Below are 25,387 nucleotides of genomic sequence, written 5' to 3' on the forward strand. Positions count from 1 at the left end.
AAAGACATTCTCCTTTTAGACTCGTGATTATTATTCTTTCCTCTTGTCACTTCCTGTTTTCGACGTTTTTTTATTACCAAGCACCGTCGATACAGAGCTTTAGACTCGAATATTTAATAATTCTTCATCTATCACTTCTTTTAATTTATATTTTCAACTAGTATCAGAAAAAAAATACATGAATCGATTGTTTATCAATGCTTTAATTCTCCGTCCTTGTGATTTCTGTACGTTGACTCCATCTGGTGTATGGCTGCCTAGTTCCTCTTAACACCTGGCGCTGCCATTAAGGTGTACAGGCAGCAGAGGCTCCACTCATGCGGGGCGAGACGTGACTTTACACTCCCCACGCTGAGTTACGACCCTTTCCCCCAAGGAATGCTTCCCCCAACACTCGTTGCCGTAGTTTTATCATCAAAGGGACTCTCTCTCTCTCTCTCTCTCTCTCTCTCTCTCTCTCTCTCTCTCTCTCTCTCTCTCTCTCTCTCTCTCTCTCTCTCTCTCTGATTCAACCCGTAAATAATCAATGTCCAACACACACTTACGGGCAAACTTGAATTCCTTCCCATCCTGATAGTTTTATTTTCTTCATTTTTTTTTTTTTTTCCGGGAGACGCCAAAAACAGCACCATAGAACACACACACACACACACACACACACACACACACACACACACACACACACACACACACACACACATCGGAATATATCACTGGAAGGAGTTATGTGTGTCAGAAAAAAAAAATCTCTATCAAGAACAATCAGGCGCGACATATTCTTAGCTCGGTACACAAAATATTTAGGAGAGTTACCGTGAAAAAAGAGCAGCAGCAGCAAGAAGTAACCATTTTCTGTCCCCCGGATAGAGAGAAAACGGATGCTAACAAAGAGAACGCATCGGTAAGAGGTACACTTAGCCAAACTGACATTTACCGGCAGAATTATGCAGCGATTTCGCAGTTTGTATGGAAAAATAAGAAAATGGTCCTTTATCGACGTAACAAACATGAACAACAATAAACTTAAATAATAGCCTTATAAAATAGTGCTTCAGACATCGATTTCATTTCATTTTTTTTTTTTTTGTTGTTCGCGTTTCATCAGGAAAGCGTTGATTTGATGCTGTGATTGCTCAGGTTATTTTTGTCACTCCGTGTTAAAAGAATTTCCAGGCGTCAGATAAATGTGGATGCGACAGTTATTCAAGGTCGACTTTCAGCTTTAAAACACACACACACACACACACACACACACACACACACACACACACACACACACACACACACACACACACACACACACACACACACACACACACACACAGACAGACGCTCTCTCTCTCTCTCTCTCTCTCTCTCTCTCTCTCTCTCTCTCTCTCTCTCTCTCTCTCTCTCTCTCTCTCTCTCTCTCTCTCTCTCTCTCTCTCGTTTTCATTTCATATTTGCAAATGAGCGTCATTTTATGCGTATATTGCATTATCTCATTTCATTCTGATCGTTCTTCATTCAACATTTTTTTGTGAATGAGAGAGAGAGAGAGAGAGAGAGAGAGAGAGAGAGAGAGAGAGAGAGAGAGAGAGAGAGAGAGAGAATATTTTACAACTGAAATATGATCCTGTAAATAGTCAACCACCATTACTAGTTAATTATGGAATACGTTATGATCTCTAACGTTCTAACTTTGCAGGTAATAACAGTATGATAATTATAACTTTTGTGTCAGTGAAATACTCATGTCATAATAGTTGTATGGCCCTCATGTGTGTGTTGTATTTCGTGTCTCATAAAAAAAAGTTGGCTACTATTATGCGTGCGAGGCCTGTTATTTGCTTATTTTATTCTATTCTGTTTTATCTGTTACTATGATGCGCTAATATAGTGAGAGATTAATCAAACATTGGGGAAGGAAGATGCTGTGGGCATTTGGTAAGACTACGAGTATCTGTGTACTATCTTCTTACATATATGACAAAAAAAAAAAGGAATATTTTACAATGCAGTTCAATGTCCACAAGATAATCAGTGTTATATACAGCCATTAGTATCATTCAGAACATGTGCCCCATGCTCATAAATTGTGTGAAAACATCATTTTGACTAAACAAATCGTGCACGGTTTTCCATCCCTTTCGATAATGAATTATTGGTGGTGACTGCACCATACGTAAATACATCCAAACCAATCATGCCCATGTCCGAGCGGGAGAATAAAATCAGTGTGCTGGTCAGTGCAAGTACATGTGCCCTGAGAAATGCTATGGGGGTGTACGCGAAAGAAGGCCAATGTAACTAAGTCATTGCGTCATCCCGGCGACCGTAGAGTTTTGTCCCCACGTGATAAGGTTATTAGTCCACTGAGCCCTAACTTAACGCTTGCTTGCCTCCTCGTTAATCAGCACACATGCCTTCCTTCTTACCTATTTACCTACATAAACACAGGCATATTTACAGAGTGTGTACCTACAAACATAAGTATTTAGGCAGTAGATTCAGACGTATGATAAAAACACTGCCTCTAGAAACCTGGAAGTGTGTGTATATGTGTGTGTGCGTGCGACAGACAGACGGACAGATACAGACATACAGACAGGCAGAGGGCGGGAGCAAGTATCTTGATGGCACGTCGTCCTCCGCATCACGTCATCTCGTCAGGTTTCCGAAGGTCCAAATGACAGTTTTCCAGTTGGCACTTGTTTTCTTCCCTCCAAAAATAACTCCAAGCATTTCACCATCTTCCCCCCACCCCATCTCTCTCTCTCTCTCTCTCTCTCTCTCTCTCTCTCTCTCTCTCTCTCTCTCTCTCTCTCTCTCTCTCTCTCTCTCTCTCTCTCTCTCTCTCTCTCTCTCTCTCTAATAGGAAAAGTTTAAAATCATGAAGTCTCTACAAAGTTGCCACATTCCTGCCTTGCCAGCCTGATGCCTTTCAGAAAACAGAGAGGAGGGAGGGAGGGACGCCCGCTAGCGATGTCCAATTGGCTAGGTGCTTCTGCTGCCTCCCCTGCTGACCACTAATAGTATTATAAATGGCAATTCATATTACAAATGGCCTTGATGAGTGAAGCGAGTAATTACATTTCTAATTTAGCTGATTATTACGTTGGAATGGGAAACTGTGTAATCTCGTTCTCGATGATGTATTAGTTTTTTTTTTTTTCTTTTTCCAGGTGCTTCATAAAATTGTGTATTGTTTAGAGAAAGAGACAGATAAGGGAGAGTTTCATAACAGCGAGAGGCCACTGCGTTGCATTGAATACGGAAACTTGACAACTGCGACTGTGTGATCGTGAGCTAAGGAGAGACGAAAGTGAGGCTGACATGCTGACACACTCATTGCATAATATTCTGAAATTTCCTCGACGGTGAAACGAAAGAGAGGCATTAAAGCTAATACTAAAGTGGTAATTTACTGAAGCAAACTTTCACTCTAAGAGCAATAACATTACAATAACATTGCATGCAACATTACTTAGTCCACTGAAGCGACGTTGTGAATATGTAGCGCAATTCTGGTGCCTGAAAGTTGCTAAGGATATTAGCAATTGGGTGTGTATTTGTTGTCGTCTTCCTGCGCAGTGCAAGCAAAGTGATTCCAGAAGTGTAAGAATTTTTGTTAATAGTCAAAATGTAATTAAAACCCAACAAGAATAAACATTAGAGGATGAAGCGTTTTCTTTTAAGCACTGCCTGAAGTTAAATTAAATACGTGTATGATATAAGTAAATATAGATCATTTTTTATAATGTACAAAACTGAATGTAGCAGGAACTCCCGGCCGCATCGTCTTCCATCAGTAATTCCTGGTATACTATAACTGGCCCGTCTCCTAGTTATAACTTCTTAACAAGGCTATATTGTATCTCCTCCTCTCATTCATCCTTTTCCTTGTACATCCCGATTTGTTTTTCTCCGTCAATGTTTTACTAAGAATCAGTCAGCTATTTGTGTCTGAGCGTTGCGTCGTGCCAGTTATTGGTCGAAGTTGATCACTGTTAGTTTGCTGGCGTGGAATGGTGGTGTGTGGTGGTCTGGGATGGGTGATATTGGTCTTGGTCGATCAATGTGCGTTATGATTGATAAAGGGTGACTGTGATTCTGTGTTGATTGGTAGATTTCTTTTTTTAGGAGAAGGTGATTTATCTTTGTTATTATGGAATACGTGTGGTTTGTAGTGGGAATATAAATGATGATCTTGTGTGTGTGTGTGTGTCTGTGTGTGTGTGTGTGTGTGTGTGTGTGTGTGTGTTGGATGGGTACGATTCTTCACTGATAATCCCATTTTCTCTTCTCTTTTTTTCCCCCAGCGTAAGGTATATCATCTTTATTTATCATCATTATCTCCGTTTCCTTCGCGGGTTGGATGTAGTATGTCTTGTCCCAGCGTACCATATGACGCCTGAATTGGTCATTAGCTTCAAAAAAGTACCTCAGTTATTTGCACCAACTAAATGACGTGAATTGTGTCAAGTCATCCCTTGAATATGAACATTTCTCGCGCCTGTGATATAAGAGACTCAGCCATAAAAGAAAATAAATAGATATATAGAAAAGTATTTACGGACCAGGTCATAATGAGATGTATCGCACCTGTATAAATTACGCTAATTACCGAACACTCTACTGCTGAACATTCGTAGATAAATGCACAAATACATAGCTTCCCGTTCCAATAAACTGCGTAATTCCGAGAGCTCCTGGATTTGCGTTCTGTTATTATCCTTCGCCTCGCCGCGTGTATTGTGAATTCCATGTAATCCTATGAGCACTCAAATACTTTATGGTAATGTTAGGTAAAGCCTCGCTCAACGAAAAGGCCACGCGTATGTTTAGGTAATGAGTAAAGTTTGCCTGTTTAAAGTCGTGTTATGCCTCGTCGCGAAGGTAATCATTTCATGTGCACCTGGTGAATATTCAGGATACGGCGAGGATTGTAAGCGATAACTAGAGCGAACCCCATGCATAGAAAACACACACACACACACACACACACACACACACACACACACACACACACACACACACACACACACACACACACACACACACACACACACAATCACACACACACACACACACACACACGTTACGTAAATATTTAAGTTTTCTCACTTTCCCGTCGATCATACCAGCTTCTTAAAAAAAAACGCGTAATTAATGTTATTTTTGGTAGCAGTGTCGTTCTTACCAGTCTTCAGGAGTGCCTTGTTTAGCCGCAGGGCCCCGAGATTATAATTACAACAGTGTACGATGGCGGATGTCAATATAATCATAATCTTCATATATTCTTCCGTGAGAGACTGAAGATAGTGGCGAGGAGCACAGGGTATGAGTGTCTGTATGACTGAAGGCGATAGATGAGAAAAAAATAATTAAATAAAAAGACGAGTAACATGTAGAAGAGAATGGTAAGAAGGAGGAGGAGAAGGAGGAGAGCAATAATCGTATGTGGCGGGAGCGGGGAGAGTTAGCAGGAGAGGTTTTACGTTGAGGAGACCGCTCAGTGGCCCTCAGTTTACCCTCAACCTTGGTGGCGGAAGGGTGTGTGTCCCCAAACTTCTCGTCTCTCTGTCGCGCGCTCTTCAATGCAACAACCTGTATTAGTGATGCCGTTGAATATCCCTGGCTTTGGCACCTGTTATAGTTCATGGTGTTTTATATATGCAGACACTGGTAGCTATGGTATACAGACAGCGAAGACTGCGATGGTGCCCCAGTGCTTGCAGCCGGGGTAAAACTTGAAATTTTTACTTATGCCTCGTGATGCGTTGATATCTATGATTGAACTGCGTGGAGGCGTGCCCGAGAATGCGGCGCTGCGTCAGGAGATACGAAGAAACCATCAAGATTGGCTCGTAAAAAATCGAAATGTGAGGCGTTTGGTCCACTTTCAAGGTGTGCTTCTCTCCTCAGGGGGCATCGTGCTCACTATTGAAACTTATTGCCTGTTACATATCATATCCGCAACTTTTCGTAATCATCGTCATTATACAACCAACTTTATACAGAAATAAACCTTAGGCATGTGTGTGCTGACTCGTCCCCGAAGGATGGGAACACGTGCTGGGATGAAAGTAGGCTTGTGAAACCTTGAGTGAGCTGCTTGCCGCGTACACTGACCAAGAAAAATTAGTTGACCTTTTTCACTGGCACTCTCAGAGCTTGTCCATCCCTCCTCCACCTTTTAGCTCAGTCGCCAGAACTGTCCAGGGCTTGGCTGTTGGTCCCTCGCGTGTGTACAGCAAATAAAGATTACTAATGCCATGCAGGCCAGTCACACACGCTGTACATTAAAGCGGCAACTCTACGAACACGACTATAAATATTTGTCTTTAGATTTATTTTTAACTCAGAACACTGATCGTAAAAATCGGAGAAATGATAATAGCTCTCGACGCTGAAAGACTAGTGTGTGTGTGTGTGTGTGTGTGTGTGTGTGTGTGTGTGTGTGTGTGTGTGTGTGTGTGTTTGCGTGTGTATCTATCTTCACGTTTTCTCTCTTTCATTACTCATTCATTTCTTTATTTTCTCATTTGCATATGTAGGCAAGCGGGACAAGTCTCTCTCTCTCTCTCTCTCTCTCTCTCTCTCTCTCTCTCTCTCTCTCTCTCTCTCTCTCTCTCTCTCTCTCTCTCTCTCTCTCTCTCTCTCTCTCTCTCTCTCTCTCTCTCTCTCTCTCTCTCTCTCTCTCTCTCTCTCTCTCTCTCTCTCTCTCTCGTGCACACACACACACACACACCTGCCGGCAGCCGTGGTTGGTGTCACAAGCCGGATGGCGTTAAATATTTCAGTAATGATTACTTTACTCCTTGTTTACGTAAAAATTCTGGACAGTTCTCTCTCTCTCTCTCTCTCTCTCTCTCTCTCTCTCTCTCTCTCTCTCTCTCTCTCGCCTCGGCAGGCATGGATGTGGCTCTGGTTCTAAGTGGAAGAGGTTGAGTTTTGTTATTTTGTCAAACATTCACGTTCATTGCCCGTTTTTCATCACAAATGTATGCGTCTCATAAGTAAATGACAGATACTCGGTAATATCTTATTTACGGATTACTTTTCTTATTTATATAGTAGTAATTCACTTACTCCATTATTTTAAGTAAGAATATATATATATATATATATATATATATATATATATATATATATATATATATATATATATATATATATATATATATATATATATATATATATATATTTCATTTTTTCATTTTATTTTTTGTGTGTGTGTGTGTGTGTGTGTGTGTGTGTGTGTGTGTGTGTGTGTGTGTGTGTGTGTGTGTGTGTGTGCGTGCGTGCGTGCGTGCGTGCGTGTCTGTGCGCGCGCGCGTGCGTGTGTGTGCGCGCTATAGGTCATCAATAAATCTGTAGGTAGTGTTTTTGTCGAGACGAACGGGAGGCGGCAAGGTTGCCCGGAGACAGGGGCAGGAGAGGCAAGTCGTGTTGGCAGGAGGCAGTAAATTAAAAATAAGGGGGTAAATTGAGGAAAGTAAGTCGTAATCAAAATTTCTATTCAAAAAGCTTCAAATAATGTCAGATGCATTACGAGAGAAAAAATTAAAGTATAAAATTTATTTAGCAGGAAGCGCTGGATTGAAGTGTCGAGAATGCAAATATGAAAACTACGTGCACTGATGGATTATTTTCATCATTAGCTTCAAGGAACTTTTTAGACAAAAAAAAATTTTGTCTTTTAACTGACTTCATATGACCTTTTACCCTTTACGCCATGTCTCTTCCCTTTCTGTCTCCTACGGTCTCTCTCTCTCTCTCTCTCTCTCTCTCTCTCTCTCTCTCTCTCTCTCTCTCTCTCTCTCTCTCTCTCTCTCTCTCTCTCTCTCTCTCTCTCTCTCTCTCTCTCTCTCTCTCTCTCGCTCAAACACCTCTGATATACCCTTGTGTTTACGTTTCTCTTCCCTGAATTCCGCTGTATAGAGACCTACTGAGCACTCTCAAGCTTAATGTTTTCGTCTCATCAAAGCTTGTTATCATTAATATCTCAATTTTATCACCCCTTCAAAGTTAAGCCATAGAACTCAGTGTTCTTCTCAGCCATGATGAGAGGAGTACTCAGAGAACTCTTGGAAGTAAATTAACTTTTGTGGTCAGGAAATGCCTCGCTCCCTATATGGAGGGGAATGGAGCTGGAATTTTTAATCATCATGCAACTCATGGTTGTGTGTGTGTGTGTGTGTTTACTAAGGAATGCATGCGTGCGCGCGAATACTTATATATGTGTGTCTGTGCTCGCGTTTATAGTAATGCATTTTTTTTCTAAGCTTCGGAATCCTCAGCCAGCTGTCTATAGATTTGAAAAAAATACGAGAGGATTTCATACTAAGATGGCGAAGCCTCTCTATAGAGGTGGCGTTTCTGGGATACAACTCAAAAGATCGCGCACATTGCAGACTAATTTATAAACTTAGTGTATGAGAGATGAAACATTGAACCTTACATTTTGGTATTTGTCAAGAACAAGCTGCAACAGAGAAAATATTCTAGATAGGCTCAGCTTTCCAACGCACAACTGGACGTGGGCTTTAATGCCAAATGTTTGAAGATTCAATGTGCAATTTGTTGCTAATTTTGATTCGAAACATTGCCTTCATCTCGCCTGTATCGTGTTGGCGCACAATAGGGTAATACACACGGGAATGAAACACCTAAAATATACACTTTGGGATGTTCAAATATCGGCGCATTCATCCTGACGTGTCTCTCTCGATAAAAGAAAAGACCATTTATCAGTAAATTCAAACGCTCGTCGTCAACGCTGTGCTGGAAAACGAAATGTTTTGATATATCATGAATCCATTGCCAGCTCAATTTACGCAATTTGAAACTGCAATTTTTTGTGCTAAACATTTACTTCAGTTTAACGTAGCATTTCAGATAAACGGTGTCGTGTTATCAGTGAAAAAGCGACCATTTATTGAAAAATTATATGAAAGGGTTTTCATGAGATTTTGTTCTTCAGATAATTTCACAAATACAAAGTGTGTAGTTAGAAAATCTTTGCAAATATAGAAAAAAAAATCAAGAAAAAAACATGACAGTCCGTTCATTTTAGCGAATTTACTCGTAGAAGGCTCTTGAAAAGGATGACACTTGAGTGAAGGATGATCGCGTGATGGCGAGCGCAGCTTTCAAAATGGCAACAGGTAATAACATGGATGAATGAGTTAATTATAACGCGCCGGCGAAGCAGTTACCGCCATTGCCTGGTGGTGCTGCGGTGGTGGTGGTGATGGTGAAGGTGGTGGTGGTGGTGGTGCTAAAGGCGATAGCAGCGACATTAGTGCTTTACTGTAGTCTTCTTCTTCTTCTTCTTTTTCTTCTTCTTCTTCTTCTTCTTCTTCTTCTTCTTCACTTTCATCATCATCAATATCTCATTTTTTCTCTACGAATCCGGATACTTCTAGGATATTTTAATCAGAATTCCTAAATTTCCTCAAAGGAATAGAAAAACTCGTATTGTGTGTGTGTGTGTGTGTGTGTGTGTGTGTGTGTGTGTGTGTGTGTGCGTGCAGGAGACTTGTAGCATTCGTGCCTCTAGGGGACGAAGCAATAAATAGTCGTGCATTGGTGAGGGGAACGAGGGGAGTCTGTAGGTAGGGAGGGGAGGGAGGGAGAGAGGGAGAGTGAGTGAGTCATCCTTTGTATCCTTGTAAAAGAACCTCTCACGAGACACAGCTCTTGACACATTCTTGCATTCTGCCTTCCCGCCAAACTGCTATATGTCACCTGCTCCACACACACACACACACACACACACACACACACACACACACACACACACACACACACACACACACACACACACACACACACACACACACACACACACACACACACACACACACAGACAGACAGACAGAGAGAGAGAGAGAGAGAGAGAGAGAGAGAGAGAGAGAGAGAGAGAGAGATTTTCAAGAACCAAGGCATAGATGATAATTACGTCCATATTACTTTCTCTGTTCCTTTTCCATTGCCTTGATAATGATGTTTTTTTTTTACTTATGAAGTTTTTTTTTCATGTAGGTAACAAGATGATAACTCCTCCTTTACCTCTGACAGTTTTTATCGTCTCTCTCTCTCTCTCTCTCTCTCTCTCTCTCTCTCTCTCTCTCTCTCTCTCTCTCTCTCTCTCTCTCTCTCTCTCTCTCTCTCTCTCTCTCTCTCTCTCTCTCTCTCTCTCTCTCTCTCTCTCTCTCTCTCTCTCTCTCTCTCTCTCTCTCCAAATCCATTCGATCAGTTTAGTATTATTTTCATAATTAGCACTTCTCCATATTTGTTTCCAAATTAGATAATGCTGCTCTTATTTTATATCAATGGCTTGTTTTCGTCTTTTATTCACCTCTTCTATATTTTTGTTTGTGTTCTTCCTCATATCTATCTTTCGGTATGTGCATCTCTGTTCATCAGATAAACTCAGGCTCTGCTCCTTTCCTTTCCCTTCTTTTCCTTTATTTTCCTTGACATGCTTCTTCTACTAAGTGCTCTTCATTAAAATACTCGTAGAAAATTAAATTAAGAAGATAAATTAAAACCTAAACCTCTCATTTCAGCTCATCTGGAAGCGGGAATGTGTGTGTGTGTGTGTGTGTGTGTGTTGCGTTGCATTGCGGCATGTCATGTTGTATGTCGCATCGTGGTGTGTGTCGTGTCGGTGTGTCGTGTCGCCTCCAGTCAATATTCGTCACTCTCTCTCTCTCTCCATGCTCGTCCCTCACTCATCGCCGGCTCCTGGGTGACGCGTGTCGTCCTCAAAGCGAAAGTCCCATTACCGCTGAGAGGCAGTCGCGAGAAGGATGTTTTTTTTTTTTTTTTTTTTTTTTTTTTCTCGAGGCGTCCATCTTGAACATTAGTCATTATTCAGCGAGAGAAGAAAAAAAACTGTCTTTAACGCATTTCAGTTAACGCAGATAGTATATTTTGCGTTTTCACCTTGAATTTCCATCCTGATTTATCTCCTTAATCAGAGTAACGTAAGATTGACTTCCATGCCTGACATTGAACAGTCCAACGCGTGACCTTGTAGGGAAATGAAAGGAAAAAAATAGCTTAATTTACATAGCTTCTGTTCATCACGTTCCAGAAGGAGGAAACCAACTTCCCGGAAATGATTAGCCTGCTGTGGCGGGGATACCTAGCCGCTTGTTGCCTCGAGAATGAGGAAGACTAGACGACGGGGTCCATTTTCACATGTATTTTATCAACCTAAGTTTCAAGACACTTATCCTCCAATTTTGGATGATCCTTTCGACCTCTCCCTTTAGACTGGCTCTCTCAGTGGGCCTTGTTTTTTTTTTTTTTTCAGCGGCCTTCTTGCATTATAGAAACACTGTTCCTACTCGCCATTATCAACGCTAACGCAAAAATCCTGAATTCAGTTATTACTCCGTATAATTTGTGGGGAATCCGTGTTTTTAGTTAAGCTTATACACGAGATTAATAAAGAAAACAATTGCTAACGTTTTAATTAGCTGCAACAGACCGTGGAATGTCAAGGGGAGCCAATTCCATTCGTTCCCAGCCATGCTTGTGGTCCGCTGCGTATTAACGAAGCTGATTTAAATTACTCCTTAGTTTGCTTAAGTACTTCCTTGTGGCATTCGGCGGCTGCCCAGTCCACTCGAGGTAACAGTTCCCAATGCCAAAATCAAAAGTTTTGCGTTCGGGGATGTCTTAACCCTGATAGATTAAGAGAATCGGACAAACAAACAAACAAAAAAAAAGAAAACAAAAGAAAAATGCTAGTCACTGTTTAGATTACAAAGTATAGAGGCGTGTCCAGAATACAGTTGATTACAGTTCATTTCAGGAAGGAGTGACTGGTAGCTGGTAATTAGAGGATTATATTTTGGTGCTATTTTCCTTCATAATCAAGGTGCTGAAAATCCCCAATACTTACTAATCAACTACAATTATGCTTTAAATAATAGTATACGATTTGGGGAAGTTTGAAAATGCCTTTAGAACCAAGTGGGATCAAAGTCAGCCAGGGAAATAAAAACACCATTCTTGCTTAGAAATTAAGTGTAAAAAGGCCGAAATACACTTGGCTGCAATTCATCAAAGGAAAGAGTGATTGATAACTGGTAATGTTTAGGGAACTGTTTACGTAGGCATGAAGAGATGAAGAGATCAAGACGAAGATAACACAGCTATACCATCTGGAAGAAAACGAGATTCACGGGGAATTTAGAAGCTGAGGAGGATAGAATTCAAGAGAGAGAGAGTTCAGAGAGAGAGAGAGAGAGAGAGAGAGAGAGAGAGTTGGGTTGCGGTAATGTTCGTGGTGGTGGTGTTGATTGTGGTAGTGGTGGTGGCGATGGCGATGCTCAAGGTAATAATGAGATTCGTAACTTATTAATGATGCTGATTCCCCTTCTCCTCCTCCTCCTCCTCCTCCTCCTCCTCCTCCTCCTCCTCCTCCTCCTCCTCCTCCTCCTCCTCCTCCTGCGGGCTATCAACGCTCCCCCAAACTTTGAACTCTTGCTAACTTTCCCAACATCCTCCTTCCTCGTGTACTCATCCTGATAATTACGCCAAGTCTTAATTATGCTTCTTCCATCGTTCGCACATGCACCTTGATCTTTTCATGAGTTCACTGTGTGCCTTTTTTTTCTATTTATCACCTTTCTCTCTATATATTTTTTTTTTCATTCTTTAGAAAGCTAATAGTGCAATAAGCTTAGTAGACCGTATAGAAAATGGTTAAGTTCAGCTCGTCTCTCTGTACTAACTGAAGTCCCTCTCAGCTGTTTTTTCTTGTTTTTTTTCCGCTTTTTCTTTTCTTTTTTTTTTTCCCCCTCAATTAACGCTGCTGAGTACGGGGAGCCGGTTAGTGAAAGGTTTATCGGTACAGAAAGGCACGTGGAGCCACAGTGGAATGGAGCAACGTACCCTGTGGTGCCGCGCTTGCTGTGGCGGTGAAGGCAAGGCAGATAACTGGATGAGGGGGTGGTTAAGAGTAGACGAGGTTAGAACTTGTGAATGTGAGTGGCGATCGAGAGGGGCTGAGTTCACACACACACACTCACACACACACACACACACACACACACACACACACACACACACACACACACACACACACACACACACACACACACACCAGACTCCGTAGAATCTAAAGGTAAATACTTCTTTTGCATGTGTGGGTGTGCCCGGTGTAAGAGTGTTTGTGCGAGCATACGTGTGAGCGCGCTCGCGCATGGGCTTGCATATGTGTGTGGGCACGCTTGTGAGTTGTCCTCTGGAATATCCTGGTATTTGCTGGTCGTGTCGGGAAGAGCTGTCTATGTCTGCCGCTAAGTGCCGCAAAGGATCCATCTGACCTCGTCCCGATCACGCTTCCTTGGAGAAGGAACTCTCTGGCCGCGGGTTTTGTCTGCGCCGAGCCCACCTTCGCTCCCACAGGTGTGGGAAGCCTCGAGCAAAACGGAGAAAATGCGTTTGTACAGTCGAAAGAGAGAGTGCCTTTGAGATCTGTCTGAAGAGTTTCCTGAAGGCGCCTATCAATATAACAGTAATGCTCAGGTCAAGACATTTTTCAGTCGGGAAAGCATAAACCATCGCTATTTCAAAGGAATCGAGAGAGAGAAAAGAAAACGGTGTCAATTTTCAGTGTGGATCTTTGAAAAGCAGAAGGCAGTTGATTTTCCTGATGCCCATATGTACATGTGTCCTGCTGCAGGGCGTCACTCCCTGCAGGTAGCAAACAAAGGGAACATAACTTCTTCTGGCGTCTTTAAGTGTAATGTGTTCCTAATTTGCTAAAAAGTATGTTTTGTACACCAGGATATGGTTCCTTTGCTATACTGTTCTAATTTGTTACTGGTTGTGCCCCCACAGCGGAAATTCTTGCTCAAGGTCATACCAAATAAAGTAAGGAAAATAAGTTACGTGCGATGTGGGAGTTTAATTAAAGACCACTCCAACGCTGACGAAAATTAACTAATATTTGGTTGACCTTGAAAATTTACATACCATTTCACTATACTAACCACTCGACCACCGCCTTCTGCTGGTTTTCAGATCAAATTATTTAAAGTTATGGACTTCACAACCTAAGCGGAATAACAACCGTGATTCTAATCGTAGGATATTTTCTTTCCCTCCTTTCCTTTTTCTTTCCTCTTAGCTTTTTTTTTTTCGTGTGTGAGGCTCAATGAGTGTAGCACCCTTGCATGGATGAAGACCCTTGTTAGTGCAGAGGCAAAACTGGAGGAGTGAGGTGAGGGCAGAGCTAATTGGGTGGCACAGCACTTGATGGTGTGGAGGTTAATGTTGTCAGGATCCCCAAGGCCAGGCTTCTCTGGGTCCACTTGAGGCGGCCGCTGTTGCTTTGTACAACCGGTGACTCCACTGTCTAGCTTGTGTGGAAGTTCAGGGAGTCGGCGTCATCCTTCGTTGCGTTTACATTTTCCCCGGTGCCACTCCACTGCTTCTAGGCCTTGTGCGCGGTAGGGAGCACCTGTCTGGCTCAGCGTCTGTTCTCCACCTGTTCCCAATGAAGACTGTCTGACCTTCCCGGGTTGTATGTCTAGTTGTGAGACTCTCTTTTTGACACTGTTTGCCAGCACGTTTTTGCACGTGTTGTGATATCCTTGTGCAGACTAACATTTCACTTTGTTGATCACTTGTGTGGCGATTTGTGTGTATAATGCGACTGAAACCTGCTCATCCAGCTGTCAGGAAACGGGATGTGGCCTGTTTTGAGGATTTCTTAGTCTGGAATACTGGAACACACACACACACACACACACACACACACACACACACACACACACCACACACACACACACACACACACACACACACACACACACACACACACACACACACACACATTCATCGTAGCCCAGCTCACGACCGACCTTTCCGTCACCGTAACTAATTCATGGTCGCCTGAGCCTGACGAATCGAAGCTCCGCCGCGGTGGAGAGGGAGCAGCGGAAGGAAGGTGCGTTGGCGGTGGGGGCGGAGGTGGAAATGTTGGTAATTGTTGCTGTGCTTTCTGAGTGTTGAGGTTTCTATTGGCTTATACGTTGCGTTGTTGGCGGCTTTGAGAGGGTTCGGTGGCAGCGGCGGCGGTGATGGTGGCGGCGCTGATGAAAGCTAAAATATTTTTTTTGTCGTTTTATGAAACATGCTCCGTTTTATACAGCTTCAGTTAACTTGAACACTTAAAAGAATTAGGTAAATATAAACTATAAATTAATAAGAATAATGTAATTAAAAGTTCTATCATATATGTTGAATGATTAGTTAAGTATCATGGAATATCCTTTGCAGTATGTGTATATTTTCATCAGTGTCATATCTAAAGCGGCAGGAGCCTTGGAAGTTGCCTTTCCCTTTAACATTTTCTTTTTCCATTACCAAAGGAGATTTTTCTCGCACGAAAGAAGGCAGGCATCCTTCACAAGGGTGAGTGCTTTTCTTGATGAGGGACGCACAAGAGGTAAAAGATGGGATGTGACCTCGGTATTTTTAAACACATGCAAGCCTTTCCCTGCGAAGTAGTGTTGATTTTAAACTTACAGAACATCTAAGAAAGTCAGGGGAAAGACGAGACCGATCAACACTGCCTTGCTAACACAAACCGACACGGGACACAAGAAACGACCCACACTCTTTCTGCTCACAAAGACTGAGGCACTCACGTCACCCACTACCCTGCATTAGTCCGTAACAGCAGGATACAGGAAGAGGAAAAGATTAGGGGAGTGCCATAGGAATGAAAGACTGTTTGTTGACAAGGGGGAGGAGCGAAAGAGTGCTAGTTAATGAGAAAGAGATTGTGTCATGATGGTAAATGTTGCAAGCTTTGGCTGATGGAAGTGATGGGGGTCGTGGTGTCAGATAGGCAAAGATTTAAGTCGCGAATATTAAAGGAAGGGACGTTAAAGTATTAGCCGTCGGAAGGAGAGTTAAATTTAGGATTGAAAAAAAAAGGGGGGGAGGGAGAAGGTCAAGAAGCCAACGCGAGGATGAGAATGAATCCGTGTTAGAGGTGAAGGAAAACTCATTACGTTACCTTTAGTGGAGTTAAGTACTAATCATCACATCTTTTTCTGGCTTAACTCATCATCCTCCTATTCACAAAGGCTACCCAATTATCGCATTCACCTTCCCTCGCATCCAATACCATAAGCCACGACCACCCTCGCTCCTTCACTTCCATTACTACCCTGCTCACTCAGTCACCACCACCACCACCACCATCATGACCATCACCACAGTCACTCATGGCCCTTATTCGGAAACGCTTCGCTCTCTCACCATGACTATTTTCCAAGGTCACAGAGATGCTTAACCAGGTTCTCAAGAGTGTTTTGCCTGTTGATAATGTAGAAATCTTGTTAATCTGTCACTAGAACCGTAAAAACACCTCTAAAAACCCGTGCAATTTCAACTAGAACCTTTTGAAAATAGTGGAGGTGTGGCGCGGAAGTGTTTCAGAAGACGGCCCATAACCACCACCACCACCACCACCATCACGATCACAGTCACTCATATCCACCATCACCACCGTGGTCGTCTGGTGGCGGGAGCTTCGGTTTCCCTCTCGAAGCATCTTTTGAGAGTATCCTGAAATATGCCCTTTAAAGCAGCACCAGCCAGTTCTTTTGAGGATCGGATTCTTTAGCTCAGACACTCCCTCCTCCCCCTTCTCCTCCTCCTCCTCCTCTGTCCCTCCCTATATTATATACCTTTCAGCTACTGCCATCCCATTTTCTATTATAGTTCCACCTTCTGGTCCCCTACCTCCTCTTCATTCTTCTCCTCTTTTTGCCCCTCCCCACCGGTTCACCTCAGGAGGAAAAAAAAAAAAAGATGAGACAGAAAGGAAGAAGGGTTGGTGTTTGTTTGTTGGTTACCGGCGTCATTGGGTTTCTATTTCCTTGAGTTCTATTGTTGCATAATGCATTTCAGTGAGGACTTCGTTTATAATGTGGGTGATGGATTTCTTTATCATGTGTCGTTCATCAGTGTTCGTACCGCTGTGTTTGTCTTGTCTTCGTTACCTCTGTCAGCACTCAATGATGTTTGTGATTCACTATTGGTAATTTGAAAGTAGATGTTGGGTTCAAGAGAGAGAGAGAGAGAGAGAGAGAGAGAGAGAGAGAGAGAGAGAGAGAGAGAGAGAGAGAGAGAGAGAGAGAGAGGGGGGGGTGGAAGGAGACAGAAAAGAACCCACTGATTTTTCTTATCTATTCTTCGAACATAACATCTTTCGCTCAGCCTTTTCAGCAGTATTTGTCTTCCTTCCTCCGCATTCTGTCTCCTCTAACTCTCAAAAGACTCGCTGCCCTCCTTATCGTACTGAAGGAAACCCATAGATGTATGCAGGTACTCAAGCAGTCCAGACGTTGTTGGATGAAATAAGCAACTAAAGATCACGACATTAGACAACTTGTCGTACCTTCTGCTAACCCTTGCCGACACCTCACCTCTGAAGCTGCTTTGCTCCTGCTCACCTGAATTATCAATGCGTGGAGGTGGAATGGGTGAGAGAATGAACAACTTTCTGCTGTGTGTGTGTGTGTGTGTGTGTGTGTGTGTGTGAAATACATGCAGTTCTGTCATTTACCTTCAAAACATACGATAGTGCGTATATCGTTCGAAGATTGAAAAATAAGGGCTACTAAGTGAAGAATGTTAATGTTAAACAAAGGCCGGAATGCAGAAAAAGAAAAAAAGTGTTGGAATGGCAGGAGAGAAACATAAAGGTGGATGAGAGGAAGTTAAGAGAGTTAAGGAAAGTTTCTATCAGCCGCGGGCAAGGACGGCCGGGAGGAGGATGGGATGGACGGGGGGAAATGAGAGCTTTTGTAGTGAGGAAGGACCTTCCCGGGATTAGACAGGGGTTCTCTGCTCTAGATGACCTAGTGGGTGTCGACAGCCACAGGCTTTAGGTTTTCAGTGTGTATTGTGCCAGCCTCTTGCCAAGGAAGCAGCTCAACAGGTTCCATTCAGGGGTCACGGAGCGCCGATATGAAGAGTTGGCGTGTGTGAGTGGCCGTGGCTGGTGAGTGACTGAGACGTGCATCAAGTGGTAGTGACGTAAGCTCTTTTTGTTGATACAGAAAATGGATGTAAGTCTGAATTTCTACTTAACCGTGTTGTGGCCTCCGCGTCGCCACTGCAGCCCGGCGGGTGCCTCTCCCAGCTCTACCAGAAGCCTCCCTGGGCGGGAACATGAGAAAGAAAATAATTAGTACTTCACATATGCCAGACTAGAATCTTGAGAAGAATTACGCGACTGCCAGAACGATGTGGAATATCAAAAACAAACTGCAAAAAATATGATGTATAGTAAAAGAAAATAAGGGTGTAATAGAGACAAGATAATAACATCATTTTGGTTTCCAATTTTGATGAGTGCCCTGGCAGGCGAGGATCGATAAGGTGGTGTGTAGGGCGGCGGGCGAGCCTCCCGGGACAGCCGCAGGCCGCACCATGCTCCAGGGGTGAGGGAGGATGTGCACGCTCTGTCCGCCCCGTCATCGACGGAAGGTGGTCAGGTTCGACTCTTTCGTTGACACAATCTCGTATTCGGAATACTCCCAGTATGCCTCCAACAGGAAACAGCACCACCGGCAGTGTCGGGGAGGGAGGATGCTCTGCTTCCTCCTCAATGTCTTCCTTCACCGGTTATAAAGCAAGCGGCGGGGACGTGGTGGTGGCTCCTCCACGGAAGGTAGGTGAGCGCCGGCATGGACAATGCAACTAAGCCTGGTCCTTGTCCGTAAATGTAACACTCACACCCTCGTTATTATTCAAGCCTATGGAAAGTAAAAATAAAAAACTGAAAACGCAGCTTTTATGTAATTTGTAACTTCATCAGTTGTCAGAACTCGTGTAGACGTGAGGATAGAGTAAATAGTTACCGGCACCAGGAATGCAAATGTTGCTGGCCTTGTAATGCAACATCCCTTGCTCGTGTAAGGCAAAAGACTGGAGGTCCCATCATTATTTTTTCAGTTAGATATTCAGAAGATATTTCATAGGAATCGCTTTATATTCTTCGAGAATTATGAAATAAATAAATAAGTAAATAGACAAATAAATAAGTAAATAATCATTACTCGAAAGCCTGTAGCAGACTTGCAGTTACTTGCAGTTTTTGCACACATTTCAGGACTCCCATTTACATTTAGATATTTTCCATAGTTTTGTAATATTTTGCCAGCTATTCATGTTTGTCATTCAGATGAGGAAGGGTTTGATTAGATTAATGAATTAAAGGAGAGTTTGGTAAGGTCCATGGTTACATTTTGAAATGTTATCCGTCATCAGACTGTCATTTACTTGGTCTGAAGCAGCGTGATAAAGATTTATTGATGCTATAAGCTGTGTCCCTCACCAAGACAAATATTACTTTCGTGCAGCCTCGGTTATCATGAAGAGATTCAGTGAGTAATGGCATAGTGAATAAAATTTGAGTTAGAGGGAAACAGTGGCTACTAAAATTGTCGACACGTGAAGTCTGAAGTAAAACATGTGTCAGGCTTCCACGTGTAGCCTTGGACAGACACATGAGAAGGAGTATCAATCTATCCCGAGTCTTTCACAGCAGCAGGATTTTGATAGTCTACATGGATGAAGAAGCGCCTCCTCTAAATCGATGTGTAAAGTTTAAGAGTGTACTTAAACGTCAGGGTCATAAAGAGGTCGAAGAAAGCCACTGGGGTTCCTGCTCATGTCTAGTTATGAGAAGCTTTATAGATGGTTTTTAAAGTTATGTGTCGATTACGGATCAATGTTAAAGTCAGACACATCAAAACAGAAATAAGAGTTTATGTAAAATGTAATAATTCGTATTAGTATAAATGAAAGTTTACGTACTTGTGATTCTTGGCTGATCGTGTTTTTGTTTGTTTTTCTTGTGTATTCCCTCTCATAGATTTTTTTTTTCTCCCTCTTATTAGTAACAATATTCCTTAACAGTATTAAGATTTTCATTGTCATCAGCATTTCACATCACTACCATCACCATCATCGATAGCATCTTTATTGTCTGTCTGTATCAAGGAACTGTGAGGGAGGGATTTATGTTCCTGACCTTCACCCATCTACACTTGTGGTCTCTAGTCTCCACTCGCCCTCCTCACTCGTCCTCCTCTCATCCTCACTCGTCCTGCTGCCAGTCTTAGATAACCACTTCTCCTTCCCTCTGTGTTCTTCCCTGTCACTCCCTTTCCATTCCTATTGTCCATTCTCTTGTCTTTCTATCCTTCCTTAGTCCTCTCTTTCTCTCCTGCCCCTCTCTTTCATTCTACCCCCATTCCGTCTCGCCTTGCTCCCCGCCGCCTCCCCTTGGCTGCGTCCACAATCCACTACTCGTGGTCATTGATCGTCTTTGACCTATTGTTGATATCGAGCAGGAGGGGGAAAGGAGGGCGGGTAGCTGAACAACAACAGTATCATGTATTCTTTGCTGGTTCGTTCTTTATGCAACAACATGCGGAAAAAGATGAGGATGAGATTATGTTGTGACTCATGGCATGTGTTGGTGTATCATAGGTTTGTGTGAGTTGTTTATTATTTTTTTTATATGTTAGTTATGTGTTTAGTATGGATGAGATGACTTCCGTACATATCAGACAATTGTGTGTGTGTGTGTGTGTGTGTGTGTGTGTGTGTGTATGTGTAAGATAATTATTCTCCGTTTTCTGTAACTGGTATGTAGTAATGACGTGGACCATATACTCTTCTCAGCACACATCGATCTCAGTATGTTTTCTTAACTAAACCAGATCTCACTCCAAGACGTGAAACTCATGTTACTGTTAAAATCATTCATGTCCAAAGCCATTAAAAACAAGCTATAGTATTCGAACATTCTGCTATGGCAATTTCGCACTTTTATTACTAAGTTTTAATATTCTCTTTCCCTACTACGTATTAATATATTTTCTCCTTCCTTGCAGGTATGTGACGGACAGGTGTTAGGGAGAGTCCTGGCAGGCTGGAGGGTGAGTGCTGGCAGGTGTAAGGGGGACGCACAGCCTGATCAAAAGCTCTGCACAGTTTATGTCGTAAAATAATTCCACGGTCGAGTCTCGCGCGGCGGTAATCATTTTGCCTCGTCAGGGGAAGGAAAGGTGGTATTGGTACAGCACTTGCTTCATTGGGTCTCCAGGTACTACTACTACTACTACTACTACTACTACGATTACGAGTACTGCCATCGTTACCTCATTACCACTACCACTGCCATCATCATCACCACCACCAACAACAACAACAACAGCCAATCCCAACACTACCACCACCACCACCACCACCACCACCATATACAACCACTGCTATTTCCGGCACTACTAATACCAACGTAGATATATATTCTATTACTTCTCTGATATCAGTACGCACTCTATAGGTGTTGTCGTCATCTGCAGGGTACATAACACACTAGTCGGGTATACTTACGGCACTAAATACGCCATTCACTCTCGTTGCCCTTACATACGGATAGATATATGGACAGACACCTTTAATAAGCCACACAGGTAACGATTCTTGTTTTTTTGTTTTTTACACGTAATATCGAAGCACATTTTAGCGATTCACATTCTCTCTCTCTCTCTCTCTCTCTCTCTCTCTCTCTCTCTCTCTCTCTCTCTCTCTCTCTCTCTCTCTCTCTCTCTCTCTCTCTCTCTCTCTCTCTCTCTCTCTCTCTCTCTCTCTCTCTCTCGTCTTCTCCACGTCTGCCAAGCTGTATTCTCGTCAGTTGCTATTTACAGTAATGTTATAAACTCAACGAGACGAATGAAGCTGTGCAGATACGCTAGAGAGAGAGAGAGAGAGAGAGAGAGAGAGAGAGAGAGAGAGAGAGAGAGAGAGAGAGAGAGAGAGAGAGAGAATTAAGTTAAATACGATCAATATCTTTTCAGTACATTTATTTTTTTTGATTACACATTAACTAGTGCTTAGGCTCGTACAATCCCCACTGTTTATCTACACGTGAACTTAGAGGCCTTGCAGACTCACACGAAACACAGAAAGGAAGTCCAGGCAGGTGGTGGAAGGGAAAATTAAATGAATCAAACGGAAATCAATACTACCTCGCATGTCTTGAAGCTTGAGTCAATATCACATTATGTAATCTTCCTCCGTGAGTTACATAATCGCGTGCAATGCAAAAAAAAAAATAATTGATGTAATAGATTTTGCTTCATTTAAGTTGATACCTTTTTTTTTTATCATTTGTACTATATTGTGTTTAAATTCTCTCTCTCTCTCTCTCTCTCTCTCTCTCTCTCTCTCTCTCTCTCTCTCTCTCTCTCTCTCTCTCTCTCTCTCTCTCTCTCTCTCTCTCTCTCTCTCTCTCTCTCTCTCTCTCTCTCCATCAAGTGAAACCTTTATACTGTGGGTCGTGGAGATCAATGCATAATTTCTGTACGCTGTAGCATATAGGGTGAAGCTGTACTGGAGTTTCTGGCAAGGGAAAGTTATACGGTATCAAGCTTATGCATCGATCCCACTGAGAAATTATGAGCGAACTTGTGCTATTATTCCCTGTAACGTGAATATTATGATGATGGTAATTTTGTTGTTTTTAGCTGGCACATTATATCAAGAGTGGGCGATGAATCAAACCCTCATTAATTGATTTTGCGATAGATGTTTTTCTTTATGGGTCGAGATGGGTAGGAAGTGTAGGAGGAGTGAACGAGAATGATAGGAAGGAAGAGAGAGAGAGAAAAGTGGAGAATGAACGTAAAGGAGGAAAGGGAAGGGAGAATAATGAAGTAAGGAAGAAAAGAAGAAATTAAATCAGTGATGGAAAAGACGGGAGAAGAGTGAAAGAAGAAGGAATTGTGGGAAGATTAATAGAGAAGAAAAGAAAAAAATATACAGTGAGGGAGTGAAAGTAGTAACTAGGAAACAAGAATGTGATAGAGACAAATGGAGAGAAATTATCGAGAGGTAAAAAGAAGGAACGAGAGAAAGGGAGAAGGCAGTGAAGTGGAATCTTGTTCGATTAATAAGAGCCACTCCAGGTACGCATTGAGTTTTGGAATGTGAAGATAAAAGAGAAAGAGAAAGTAAACCCAATCCTACATCGTTCCTCGACCTTAGGATTTCTTCTCAGTAACCAGATAACACGGACCGTAAACAAGGAAATTTTTATCGTGAAACTTTGCGGTAATCTCTCAACAACCTGGACCTAAAGTGGAGGGGAGCTGTGCCTGTCTACCTGAAGAGTCTGAAACATTTCAAAAACCTCTCGATCTTGAGTGAAGAATACACACACGAAGATCCATGACCATTACGTGTACCCCAATGCCCGGAAAGTATCCAAATATTGAATACCACAAAATACAAAATAGGACACCGTAGTTTTGTACAAAGTGTTCTCATTTGGGGCATCACTCACTAGATGGAAGGATAAGGAAAAGACCTATCAGTTAAGTCTTAGATGGTCAAGGAGAGAGTCACAGTGATAGCAGAAACACACCACCCTATGGCAGTGTTCTCTGTCTGTTCAATATGTGTAGGATCTGGTATGTGGTGTGAATTGAGAGGAGACAGTCTTGCATTGGTTAAGAGCATTGTAACCCCGCCCACTACTCTTCTTGTGTTTAACTTTGATCTAGTTAGGGAAGGTGTGGTCGTTCTGATATCACTCTTAAACAAACCTTACCTTTAATTGCGGGAAGCACGATGAAACACTATCAGAATAAGTATATACAACAGCACAAGTGTTTTTTTATAATTGTTTTTATAGTGGATGTTATCTTGTGTATCCTTGACTGCCTTGCGTTTTGGTGATCACGCTAGTTTGATCTAATTGTTCCTAGCATCGCCTTAGCGTTCTCTGTAGCGTAATTGTTAGGGAATTGCTACGAAGTCTTAATCGATTTCCCGAGCCAGCAGATGGCTCCTAGCCCAACCAGGCGTCCATCATCCATAAGTAATTTTCTGGGTGTATTCTGAGAGGGAAGCAGTACAAACTTGAATGTCACTCGTGGCTGTGTGCCTCTAAGTGAAAACAAGTCATTAGTGTGCCTTAACTATCGCAGGTATGTACTAAGAAGTTGGTTTATCCTTACCTTACATCATGTGCGTTTTAGTGGAAGGCTCTCTGAATGTGAGTGTAGCGGAATACCCAGCAAATCCCTTACAGCATGAAGGGAAGAACGTTATTGTAAGGCAGCAGGAAATGACAAGGAAGCATTTCGATTGGCTGAACACATGTCGTACTGTGTTTATTGTCGAGGAAGTTGACTGTTTTCTTATTACTCACGGCTTATCCCTTTCTCTAAATAATACCTTCAGTGCAACTCACGTATAATCTCCCGCCATTTATCTTTCGCCTTCTTTTATTATTAAAGAAGATGAAAAAAAAAAGAAAGAAGGATACTACTGGGAATAGGTTGCTGGTGACAGTTTTTATTAATCTAGGACTTTTATAAACGAGTTTCGTCATAATTCTTATTATCATTAGCATCACCCATTAATATTATGCATTTAAAACATAAAAAAAAAATTGCATGAAAGGAAGCTTGGCAGAAGACCACAAAAAATTATATATGTGAAAGATGAATGTCCTTAATCGCTTCTCCGTGAAAGTTTGTAAGGAATGAGTCTTGAAAGCGGTGACCGATTTAGTTTTGGAATTGTCTTGAAACTTTCTTCTTTAATCATCACCGTATCTCTCTCAATGCTACTTACCACCACTAACCTCACCATCTCCACCGTCACCATGAGTCGTCGTTACCGTTGTTTGCCTGTGAATATTATACACACGAGTATGGGAGAGAGAGAGAGAGAGAGAGAGAGAGAGAGAGGAGAGAGAGAGAGAGAGAGAGAGAGAGAGAGAGAGAGAGAGAGAGAGAGAGAGAGAGAGAGAGAGAGAGAGAGAGAGCTGACGAGGAACGAAATTTATGTGTTTTGCACTCTTCTCGGCTTTCCGGTCGCCACTAATGAAGTTCGCCACACACACACACACACACACACACACACACACACACACACACACACACACACACACACACGTACACACACACACACACACACAGGTGAAGCGCCTCTCCCCTTCCCTCTCCCCTCTCACACCACCCCACCCCAACGCCCTCAACCGACACATCCATCTAATTAAAGTCACCTCGTTCCCTATTTATATCTTCACCTCATTCCGCCGCCTCCCTTCTTCGCGTCTTTCTTGTCTTCTTTACTTTATTGTTTGTATTTGTTTTTTTGCGTATACGTGCTCTCTCTCTCTCTCTCTCTCTCTCTCTCTCTCTCTCTCTCTCTCTCTCTCTCTCTCTCTCTCTCTCTCTCTCTCTCTCTCTCTCTCTCTCTCTCTCTCTGCATGTCAGTATTTCATTTTTGCATGTGCGACATCTTTTCGTGTTCTATTTTACATTTT

General features: G+C 42.5%; 2 protein-coding genes across 3 annotated transcripts in view; both read left to right on the forward strand.

The window, feature by feature from the left end:
- LOC135111130 (uncharacterized) overlaps nucleotides 1–3,630 on the forward strand; it is a 49,911-nt gene extending 46,281 nt beyond the window's left edge. For both annotated transcript variants that reach the window (XM_064024126.1, XM_064024127.1), the window contains one exon: nucleotides 3,165–3,630. In XM_064024126.1, coding sequence (XP_063880196.1) covers nucleotides 3,165–3,281 — 117 coding nt within the window. In that variant the 3' untranslated portion in view covers nucleotides 3,282–3,630. The remainder of the gene's footprint in view (nucleotides 1–3,164) is intronic.
- Nucleotides 3,631–18,100: 14,470 nt separating this feature from the next.
- LOC135111129 (disks large 1 tumor suppressor protein-like) overlaps nucleotides 18,101–25,387 on the forward strand; it is a 196,947-nt gene continuing 189,660 nt past the window's right edge. The window contains exon 1 of the mRNA XM_064024123.1: nucleotides 18,101–18,706. Coding sequence (XP_063880193.1) covers nucleotides 18,578–18,706 — 129 coding nt within the window. The 5' untranslated portion in view covers nucleotides 18,101–18,577. The remainder of the gene's footprint in view (nucleotides 18,707–25,387) is intronic.

The sequence above is a fragment of the Scylla paramamosain genome, chromosome 21 (assembly GCF_035594125.1).
Source record: "Scylla paramamosain isolate STU-SP2022 chromosome 21, ASM3559412v1, whole genome shotgun sequence".
Taxonomy (NCBI): domain Eukaryota; kingdom Metazoa; phylum Arthropoda; class Malacostraca; order Decapoda; family Portunidae; genus Scylla; species Scylla paramamosain.